General features: G+C 41.9%; 1 protein-coding gene across 8 annotated transcripts in view; it reads right to left on the bottom strand.

The window, feature by feature from the left end:
- Window positions 1-2,662: 2,662 nt before the first annotated feature.
- Window positions 2,663-10,549, bottom strand: part of SCUBE3 (signal peptide, CUB domain and EGF like domain containing 3) — a 120,998-nt gene continuing 113,111 nt past the window's right edge. For all 8 annotated transcript variants that reach the window (XM_048498017.1, XM_048498018.1, XM_048498021.1 and 5 more), the window contains 5 exons: window positions 9,237-9,398; window positions 8,369-8,566; window positions 7,053-7,205; window positions 6,471-6,550; window positions 2,663-5,709 (listed from right to left, as the gene is read on the bottom strand). In XM_048498017.1, the coding sequence (XP_048353974.1) occupies window positions 5,560-5,709; window positions 6,471-6,550; window positions 7,053-7,205; window positions 8,369-8,566; window positions 9,237-9,398 (743 nt within the window). In that variant the 3' untranslated portion in view covers window positions 2,663-5,559. The remainder of the gene's footprint in view (window positions 5,710-6,470; window positions 6,551-7,052; window positions 7,206-8,368; window positions 8,567-9,236; window positions 9,399-10,549) is intronic.

Below are 10,549 nucleotides of genomic sequence, written 5' to 3'. Positions count from 1 at the left end.
GCATTTGTACACTGGGTTTCACAAGAATATTAATGATAAGAATAAAAGAACTTAAAATCTTGTAATTTTCTCAGCAACAATGAATAAGAGAAACCTTAATATGCTGGCAAAGCAGCTAAAAGCACGATTCACATGTGAGCAAGAAGCAGCTATCTGGTTTTCAAGAATGTTGGTCCAAAAAGAAGTTAAAAAAATTAGAGACTAGAGGAATTGGACATCATCAGGTACTTCTTGATGCTAGCCCATGCTGTCCTTTAGTTTATGGGAGTAGCGGCTCTTGCATGGGCCCTCATGGAGGCACCAGGCACCTTTGGGGAATGTGAGGGTTTTGCTGGTAGCTTACAGAGGAGGACAAGGAGGTCAGTTGTACTCATGGAAAGGCATCAAGAGAGGTGGCCCACATATCCTGTGAGGAGGCATGGGCCATTGGAGTTTGATAGTGAGGCCCTGGGGCAGCATTCTCATAGGTGGTGGGCCAGGTTGGGGAATGCCTGGAGGCAGGTGGTTGGTGGCTAACCCCTATGCCCAGTGGCCCTGACTGTTGTGGGCCTATTCTTGGTATTCCATGATCACTTGCATCTGAGACATTCCTGGCAACATCCCACCAAGAGGGAAAGGATGTGGTTAAGGAAGATGCACCCTGACTCCAGAAGAAAGGCCTAGGGCTCCAGCACCCAGGGGCATGAATAGAGATGGCATGACTGTAGAAATTCCTGAGGGTATGGCTCGTGGAGGCAGAAATGGTGGAGGGAACAATCCAGGAGATGGAATGCCTGGTGGGGTGGCCTCTGGGCCCAAGGTAGTAATGTCTGGGATCGGCAGCAACAGTGTGGGTAGAACATCCAAAAACAGCTGGTGAGGCCAGACCACTAAGTCCTCTGAGAAGTTCTCAAAGCAAACTCCTGGAACAAATGTTTTAAAAGGAACCTCAACAGCATTGGCGAAAGCTACAAATCGATTTAAGATACAAATTTTGTATGCTAATGTGTTATCTGCTGGCCAGTTTTGCACTGTTTGATGCTGGAGAAGAAAAATCTTGATTCACAAGCTTGATTGTTAACTCCCATTTTCGTTCACAGGCAAGTATATAAAACAGTTATGAAGAAACATATGTATCCATGGTCCACTCTTCATATTCAACTATTTGTATATGGCGCTGTGTTGAGAATCAAATATATTAATGATGGTGATAAAGGGCTTGTGACTTTAGCTCCCTTTTTCAAGCTGATCTGGGGTAGCAGATTTCACTGCCTTGTCAGAATGTCTCTTGGCTTTCCTTTGCATTTTTTTCTAAATATTAAAAAAACTCAGAAGTTTCCAGTGCGCTCTCCTTCAAGGAAACCTAAACTCTTGCTTTTTCTTGCTGGAAAAGCACAGCAGGCAACATATTAAATCTACTTGTCCTCTGCTAACTTATAAATCATTGTGGCACAAGTGTGTTTGTGTGTGGTGTGTGTGTAAATATCACTAGAAAATAGAGCCTGCTTGATCAGATCAGTAGTCCATCTTCTTCAGCATGCTGTTTTACACAGCAGCTTAGTTGCCCTGAAGGGCCATAGATACTGAAGACTTCTCTAGTATATGGAAGCTTCCTTCAGTAACCATGGTTAGTCACCAGGGTGGAGCTCTTTAAGAGCAGGTGGATTCTAATTTAGATAACCTGGTTGGATTCCCCACTCCTCCACCTGAGTGGCAGAGGGTTATCTGGTGAACCAGATGTGTTTCCACACTCGGACATTCCTGCTGGGTGACCTTGGGCTAGTCACAGTTCTTTGGAACTCTCTCAGCACCACCTACCTCACAAGGTGTCTATTGTGGGGAGAGGAAGGGAAAGGAGCTTGTAAGCCCCCTTGAGTCTCCTTACAGGAGAAAAAAGTGGGATGTAAATCCAAACTCTTCTTCTAAATCCAAACTATATTATATATAAAGCATCTGAAAGTTCTCCCTTGCCCCTATATAAGCACTGCATCTGCAGATAAAACTATGGGGCTGGGAGGTTAATCCAAGTGGGGCTTGTGGGAAGATTGTTAAACAAGTGCAAATAGGTTATGATTTTCTAGGAAAGCAAATTTTTATTTACAGGGACCCTTCACTGGGAAGGATGCTTCCAACCACTACCTTTCTCAAATGACTGCAATGCTTCTGCAGGTACGTGGCATGCAGACACACTGGCTGTCTGCTAACCAGCCAGTCTTTCTGTCTATTCTCATACTGATCACTGTCTAAATATAATCACAGGATGAGTACTGTGGGAAATGCAGAGATGTTCAGTGCCTCTGACAAAAGGAGCTCTCAACCCCTTTGGTAAGAAGTGACTCTTCTCTAAGGCACTTCCGCTTTCCTGACAAAGCTGTGCTCCCATTAGAAATATCTGGAAGTGCTATAAGTGTCTCTACTTGTGGAAGGAGGTTATTTTCACTGTTGCCTTTTGCAGTCTTCTTTTTCTCATTGTGCCTGCTGACAGGTGTAGGAAAGATGAGCATATTTATTTCCAGTCAGGATTTCGGCATCATGAAAAAATGTATAGGCACTACCTTTCAAGTCCAAAAATCAGTTAGCTTCCAAGGAGAAAAAGGAGAGGAAACCCCTTACGCAATAAAGCTTACCATTTGCAATTCACAAGCAAGCAATGGAAATCACATTTTGAAAGATCAACACAACACCAAGAAATTCCATTTAATAATTAAAAAAGACAATATGAAATGCAAACTTTTTCTTTTTACAAGTTCAGATACAATTTCTTTTATCAAGTGCAAATAAGTTTATGGACTACACCTTTTTCATCATTTAATCATTATTTTACAGAAGGTACTGTATTATGGCATACTGCATAAATGCAGGTATAAATATTTCAGCTTTGTTGTTTCAAAATGGTTGCATTTCCTACGTTGAGATGGAATTTTCAGCTTTTCAAACCTTTGTATTTTCTCAGTTTGGAGAAGAAATTGGGACTATGGATCTAGCTAGTAAGAAATAAGGTAGAATATCTAAGCTGCACTGAACCTAAGTTTTGCCTTCAGAGTTAGTCTCAATTTCTGGTTCGACCTCTTCCATACTCTCTTATGGAAAATAATACCCCCAATATAAAAAAATGCATGTGTATAGTAGGCAAGAGCTGAATCTGAGAAAATGAGTGCCACATGTCATGGCTTAACTGCTTATGATAGGTTAAAATGTACTCAAGTATCACAATCACACTTATCTCAGACGCATTTCTTCAATGCCAAGGTAACTTCAATGCTGAAAGGATCCCAGTGAACTGAATGGAGTTGATTCTGAATCAATAACAACCTACAAGGGAGGAAGAGCAAACCATCCACGTCAAGGCAGGGAAGCTTCAAATTCTACTACAGCAAATGGAGATGATGTGGCCCAAGCACAGCTGTAGACCTTTAGATTACAGTTCTGATTGTTAATTTTAGGCCATAGCTCAGAGAAGGCAACAGTTACGCTGATATAAACAGGGATTTTGTCACTAGTATTTGCACTGGAAAGAGACTTTAGTACAAACGTTTAAATTGGGAAAGAAGATGCACTAGTCAGCCAAGGCTCACCTCAAAACCTGTGTCTAATGCTGGGCTCAGCCTTGGAACACGGGACTATAAGTGTGCCTTTGAATATATGTAAAGAAGGTTTTCCCCCCTGAGAGAACCAACCACTAAAGCTCTGGAATTAGGGAAAGAGTTTTCATAGGAGATAGCATGACTTCTAGGGAAACCTGAGCCCTATCACCTTTCAGGTTAGAAATCAAACCTACTGAAATATCAGTTGGATTCTACCAACTTTTTCTTTGGTAAAAATAGGAGGTTATCAAAAAAGGCCAGGCTGAGAATCATGGGATTTACATGGATAAAAGTCACATGGGACTGAGGTTGCAATAAGGGAGTAGATGAACCTAGGTGAAAATGCTGGCTGGATCCAACCCTACACCACCTCAATACGTAAATGGAGAATCTCAGATCTGAACTCATCCCACACATCAAAATCTCCTTGCCTTTGCAGAACTAGTAAAGTTGGAAGGAAGGTTAAACTACATCCCCCCACCCCCACCCCCCAAAAATACTAGCAACACACGCTGGGAGGGTTTAAACTGGAGAATGATTCTAATGCGATCTTCAACTTACATTCTGAAATGGTGCTGACTCATGAAGACTATAATGCATGCCTTTGCTAAGAGCTGCACTGGCTCTCAAGCATTGCTTGCGGCCAAAATATAATTTTCAGTCATTCGTAGATATTCAGTCTGTGTTCTGCGTAGCTTCAGTGGTCACTGAATAACCAAGGATCTCAATAATCAGGATTTTACCGTGTTGAGGAAAACAAAAGATTCCAAGAGCTGAAAACCTAGTCACATTTAGGCATAATTATCCAAATCCTTGTTTGTGTTCTGTTTCATTTTTATAAACACATGCGCGCACACACACATTCTCTTTTCTCAGGCAGGTATAAATATCGTAATTTCTAGTAGAAAAAAAACTTCCCTCTAAATAATATAAAGACAACTCAAAATGATTGCACTTAATAATATGAAAAGGTAGAAAGGAGAACATCCTAGTGCACAAACATTCACTCACTCCTGCCCTTCACACCGCTTGCTTTTTTTTTTTTGTCATTTAATTACTCTTTGGCAGAGCTTATAAGACGTCTGGTCTCTCCACGTGAGTGTCCATCGGGGAAGTCACATTGGAAAGTCTCACTGTTCACCAAGTTCTCCTCCCCTTTTCCCAGACATCATCCGGTATAAGAATGCGGTTAGGACAATGCTTTCTTCAAAGGCAAAGAAGTCAATCAAGAAATGATGTTCTCCAAAGCCACCAGAACTGCCATCCCAACCATGGGCCATTTTCTTTCACACTTCTCAGATATGACTATTTTCTCTATATAATCTTTCTCCCAGCTATTAATAATCTTTTTCCTTGGATCCTCTCTGCAAGACCATGCTTGATTTACTTTTTATTTTCCTTTAAAAACCACAATTGTCTGATAAAGCATAACCTTTCATGTCTTGGGTGTCGTTTGGCTTCAGTTCTTTACAAAAGAGTTTGGCTGGATCAATCTGATCATGTAGCAGCTGCTAGAAGTTCACAATTTATCCGTGTTCCAGAATTGCAGGCATGATATGGAATCAGAGGTGTTTCTTTCTACAAACAGACAGTCATACAGAGAGATGTATCCAAATGGCCTGTAGCAGATGCCCTGAGGGTAAGGGGCTGCACATGCGTACCAGGGAGAAGGATGAAATTGCCCTAGAACTACAGGTCCCAGCAGAGGCCACTTGTGGAGAGTGCATCATTGAGAGTTCATACATGATCTCTGTAGAGCTGAGGGTAGAAAAGTACAGTGGGATGGGGATTCCCCATGGCTGCTAACTGCTCCTTCCATAGACAATATCGTCAATGAATTTAGGTTTGAAGAAAAGCCAAGGTTATAATTATCTGCATAGTGAGCGATGGGGGAGGGTTGTATTTGTAACAAAGGTCATTGAAAAATAAGAATAAGTGTAAGAGAAGTTTTCTTGGTTGTGGAGGAGCCTGGCAGGCTAGTGAAAGCACCATGAGGCTATTTGTAAGGCCTGAGAAAGCTGGAGACTTTGGAGCGGAGGAGTTTGATGAAGGAACGTGGCAGCATCTCCTTGTGCTTCTCTGTGTACTTGAAATAGTTTTGCGGGTGAGCCAACACATCAAAGAAAGCCTTGATCAGTTTTTTGTCCTGTGGGGAAAAAAACCAAGCAGACAAATCACTGTTATGGGCAAGAGTGAGTACATCCACAGGCTCTGCAGGTATCACCTTTGCTGTATACATCTGAGACAGAATCAGCACACCCTGATTAGTCCAAGCCATCTGGACTATGCATTAGTCCAGGGGTCTTCAAACTATGGCCCTCCAGATGTTCATGAACTACAATTCCCTTCAGCCCCTGCCAGCATGGCCAAGTGGTAGGGCTCATGGGAATTGTAGTCTATGAACATCCGGAGGGTCATAGTTTGAAGACCCCTGCATTAGTCCAAGCCATCTGAACAAATTAAACAGTTTTACTGAGAAACACTAGGAAGATCCAAACATCCAGAGGGCACCTCTAGTGTCCAACTGACATATCATTGTAGAAGTGCATGGATATCACACATCTACTTCTCCTCAACAATATGTAACTAGAAAAAAAATGGTACTTTAGTATCACACCAGCACTTCCTCTCCTTTTACAAGAGGCAGCAAATAAAAAGAAAGAGGATTTCATTTCCAGTTTGGGCTGGAGTACCAATAGCAACAAGGACATTAAACCAAAGTACTATATAAGCTGGACTTACACCCAGCCATACTACTGGTCCACATGGACCAGTTCCACCTACTCTGAATGGCAGCAGCTATCCAAGGTTGTGGGTAAATTCCTGCTACCTGGAAATACTGGGACTAAATCCAGGGGGTTATACACACACTAAACACCTGCACTGGTGTGCTATCAGCAATCTCACCTTCAGTATTTCCTGATGATTTTCAGATGCATATAACCTGCCATCTCGTACAATATCCTCCACCAGCTGCTCATAATCCTCTACAATATTGAATGAAAAGAAGAACCAGTGGGATAGTGGGGGAGGGGGGGGGGAGAATAAGCAGTCAGTGAGTGAACACACCCATTTCCATATACAATAAACAAACTCAACAAATAATATGAAATAGTTATGAAGAGGAACTGAGGAATAATTGAATGAATCTACAGGTCAGCACAAAAGGCAATTGTCTCTTGAAGACCAGAAGAGCCACAACGCAGGGTGACATGTGCTGGAATGAACAACACAAGAGTTACTGGCAGTTCTCTGTGGCCCACAATAAAGAGTTATGCTTGAAAAGTAGCTACTGTTGAAACTTTGTTGCTTGACCTATTGTTCCTTTATGGAGGCTTTGCAATAGTAGCAGAAACTTTAAAAAATAATTTGTGCAGGTTCTGTAGAACTACCTCTTATCCAAATTCCAAATGTAGGAGGGAGGATGTTGGACCACACTCTTGGTCTTGTTCACATTTTGGCCACATGCACTGTCTTCCTCCTACTTACCGTCATAGGTGACATAGGGGATCTGGAAGCCTCGGGCGCTGTTGGCTTCACTAGTTTTGAAGTTGATCCACAGCTTTCGAGACCTTGCAGTGAAAGCTATGGGCCTCTCATATGTCTGGCATGTCTCATAGGTGGTGATAGAGGAGGGAGATGCTGAAAAGGAGAACATAATATGACCAAATATTGCCTAGAATCATTCATAGCTTACACATCCACAACAGTAGCATTAAAACACCTGAGGTGCAGAGAACAAGAATGGATGATAGCAATCTAAGAAAGGCTCTCTCCTTCTTTTGTCATTCATTACCTTTGTCAAAGTCCTCCAGACTGATGCGTAAAAAATGGCTGATACCGAAGTCCCTTTTTCAAGCTAACAGCATTAGTCAATACTTGAGGGCACCTTTTCTCTTCCACTGTCACTTAGGTTGCAATTTCTATAGACTCAAATAAGTCTGTGGATAAGAATCGTGGACTTACACGCATAGTGGCCACTTCTGAAGATATGGATTCTTCCATTTGTAGGCTCAAATGTGCGAAATTTGGGATTGTGTATTATATTTGATGGCACAACAAGATCACACAAAATTGAAAGAAAATTTCTGGAGTAGAACATGGTGCACCATGCAGGAAAACTGCTTCCGAGAATCACAAAAGTATCTTACTGAAGGATGCAATGGGTTCATGGGCATGGATTATGACAGAAAATGCAACATCAGCAAGGGCTAAGCTTATGGTGGTCAGGTCTGTAAGCTCAGTCTAAGCTTGTAATACACTCAAGCCCAATATTTAAATTTGCCTTGGTGATCGATGAGCTTCTAGCTCTGGGTCTCAAAGCAGAGGAATCTAGAAGCAGGATGCAGACGCTTTATTCTATTGGTTTTATTCTCTATTTTCCCACAGCAGCTTCCTGGAGGGCCCAGATGCTGGCTTGTTCCCTGCAGTGGCACCAGTACAGATGGCCAGGCTATAGAACAGCTATCATGTCAGTGGGAACATCTGACCAAGGGACCAAGAGTGCTCAGCCTAGTCCTATTAAGTTGTTGACTCTGGCCTAGCTCTTCAGTCTCTACATTTTGTCATTTGTGCATAAAATCAGCTGCTATCCGTTTCTGCTTCCTTTGCTTGGTTGTCTTCAGACAACTGCCTCTGATATGTACAAACAATCTGGCTTGATCACTTATTGGTACTGACAGCAAGTCAAGAAGACTATGATTGTTTCTTTGGTTTCCAAACTCTAGACAGCTGAGAGGAATCTAGGAACATTCTCACTGCCCATTACCCTTTATATAGCCCTAGCCCAGCATTCGGTTACCTACAGTTTTTCCGCATGACAAGGACATCCCCACATTCATCCTCAGATGGCAGAAAGATTTCAGGCACCACAATGAGAATTTTGCGTTTTGGAGGTGGGTTGATATTCCAGGTACACTCCACGTTTGCAGGGTAGTTTCCAGGGTAGTTGGGAGACTCAATATAACCAGTATATTCACCCAGCTCCCCTCCACATTGACGATCTATAAAGAAACAAGGGAGATCACTGTGACATCAGTTAAGAAAAGAACCAGATTGGCAGTCAAGGGAGGTTTAGGCACTGTCTTGGCGTATTGTTACTAGCTATTATACATGTAAATAAGGGCCTGACTAAATGAGGTGTTGGATAGATGTGATGAGAACTCATGTCTATTTAACTGCAAAAAATAACATCTATTAAGTACCCCAACTGGTCTGAGACTACAGCAATGGGTAAAATATTTTTAACTCTTCCTCCAGTGCCATTTCCCCATAAATTCCTTCCCACCGAAGCTACTATTTGTCTCAGCAGGCGAAACGTATTGCTGTCTTCCATATAATTTTGGGCTGACTTTCTGAAAATGTAAAGATATGGGAGAGCTGATGACAGAACTCCAATATGTAGTCCACTTGCTTCCTAAGGGTCTCCATGTATAGACAGACAGCTAGCTAGCTAGCCAGATGTACCTGTTAGCCAGATGAAGACTAACTGAAAGCACATACTAAGCTGGCTGTGGACATGCATAGGAAAAACTGCAGTGTCACTGAAGCCAAGATCAGTTCAATAGCATTTTGCATAGTGACATGATACAGCATCACAGACAGTAGAGCACCAGGGCATCTGGGATTAAGCCCCTTCCCCAATTATGTACATCTACAGAGAACAAGACATACTTTTGCACTGTGATACTGAGGTAGAGCCATCAAAGTCTGTGGTGGTATTCCCAGGGCACGCGATGCAGTAGTTTTGACGGAAGTCTGGCTGGTAGGTGCCTACAGCACAACGAATGCAGCGATGGACACTGGTGTTATAATAATGGCCTGGGGAACACTGAACTATGCATTGAATAGAAGAGAAAAGAGTCAAGGATCTCAAAAGACAACACAAGCTCAACAAATGACAATCTTATTGGTCACAATCCAAAATAAAGTTAGGCCTAGTGAACCCCACTGACATCAGAGGGTTTAAGCAAACATGATTCCATGGGATTGTGATAATGACTCTTAGGTACTACACAATTCAGCTATGTTAGTAGTAAGACACTGTCAAATCAAAACTATCAGTTCTTGAGTTCAGTTTCTCAATCCATTGCTGGGGAAATGGAGGGAAGGACAAGACATGTAGTTTGGTCACAGACAAACACGAAGTCACCATGAGAGGTGAGATTGAAAGAGAATGCTGGAGTCTTAGGGCAAAGAAGATACTCAAGGTGATTGAACATACAATAGCTGCATTCATTTCACCACATTTTGAATATGTCTGTCTTGATCCTAAACTTTTGAATATCCTGATATTCCCTGTATATTAAATATATTGAATATCCTTGCATATAAAATACAGATTTATTTTTGAAAATTATAACTAGTCCCAGGTGCACTGGAGGACTTTACTGAAGTTCTTTATTGGCCAAGAAGAGCAAAAAAGCCAATAGTAAGTATTTTTGGATATCTGTGCAACAAATGCACATTGCTATTTTTATTCATTCTGTATTTTTATTCACTCTGCTATTTTTATTCACTCTTCCAAGTGATGTTTTAGTTGCAGAGACAATCCATTTTCTGAGTACTCAAATCCGACTATCCCCTTCCCTCCTCTATGACTGTGCTATGTTGTAAACATTTAGATGTTTATTTATTTTGTTTAAATCCCACTTTTCTTTCATTATGGAACTTAAGTTAGTGCGCACTCCCCTGGAATACAGTTTTTCCAGCCACAATGTTTTAGGTGTCTTGTGCTCCATTGGGTGGCTACTCCAGAACCTCAGGGAGTGACAGAGGTAGTGAGTCCAGCAGCCCCCAAGGAGGACCAGACTCTAGTGCCCTCCCCCACACCCTGTAAGTCTGGCTGTGCAGTCCCCAGACATATATTTAACCAAAGTAATGAATATTTTATTATAATATAACAACGCACTGCTTCTGTCTCTCGTTGCATCATCATGGTGTACCCCCTACAACTCTGTAGAGCTATATCTTCAGCATAGCTATTG

This window comes from Sphaerodactylus townsendi, linkage group LG05, assembly GCF_021028975.2.
Source record: "Sphaerodactylus townsendi isolate TG3544 linkage group LG05, MPM_Stown_v2.3, whole genome shotgun sequence".
NCBI lineage: Eukaryota > Metazoa > Chordata > Lepidosauria > Squamata > Sphaerodactylidae > Sphaerodactylus > Sphaerodactylus townsendi.
The sequence above is the reverse complement of the archived record's forward strand: the minus strand, read 5'-3'. Positions and strand labels throughout refer to the sequence as shown.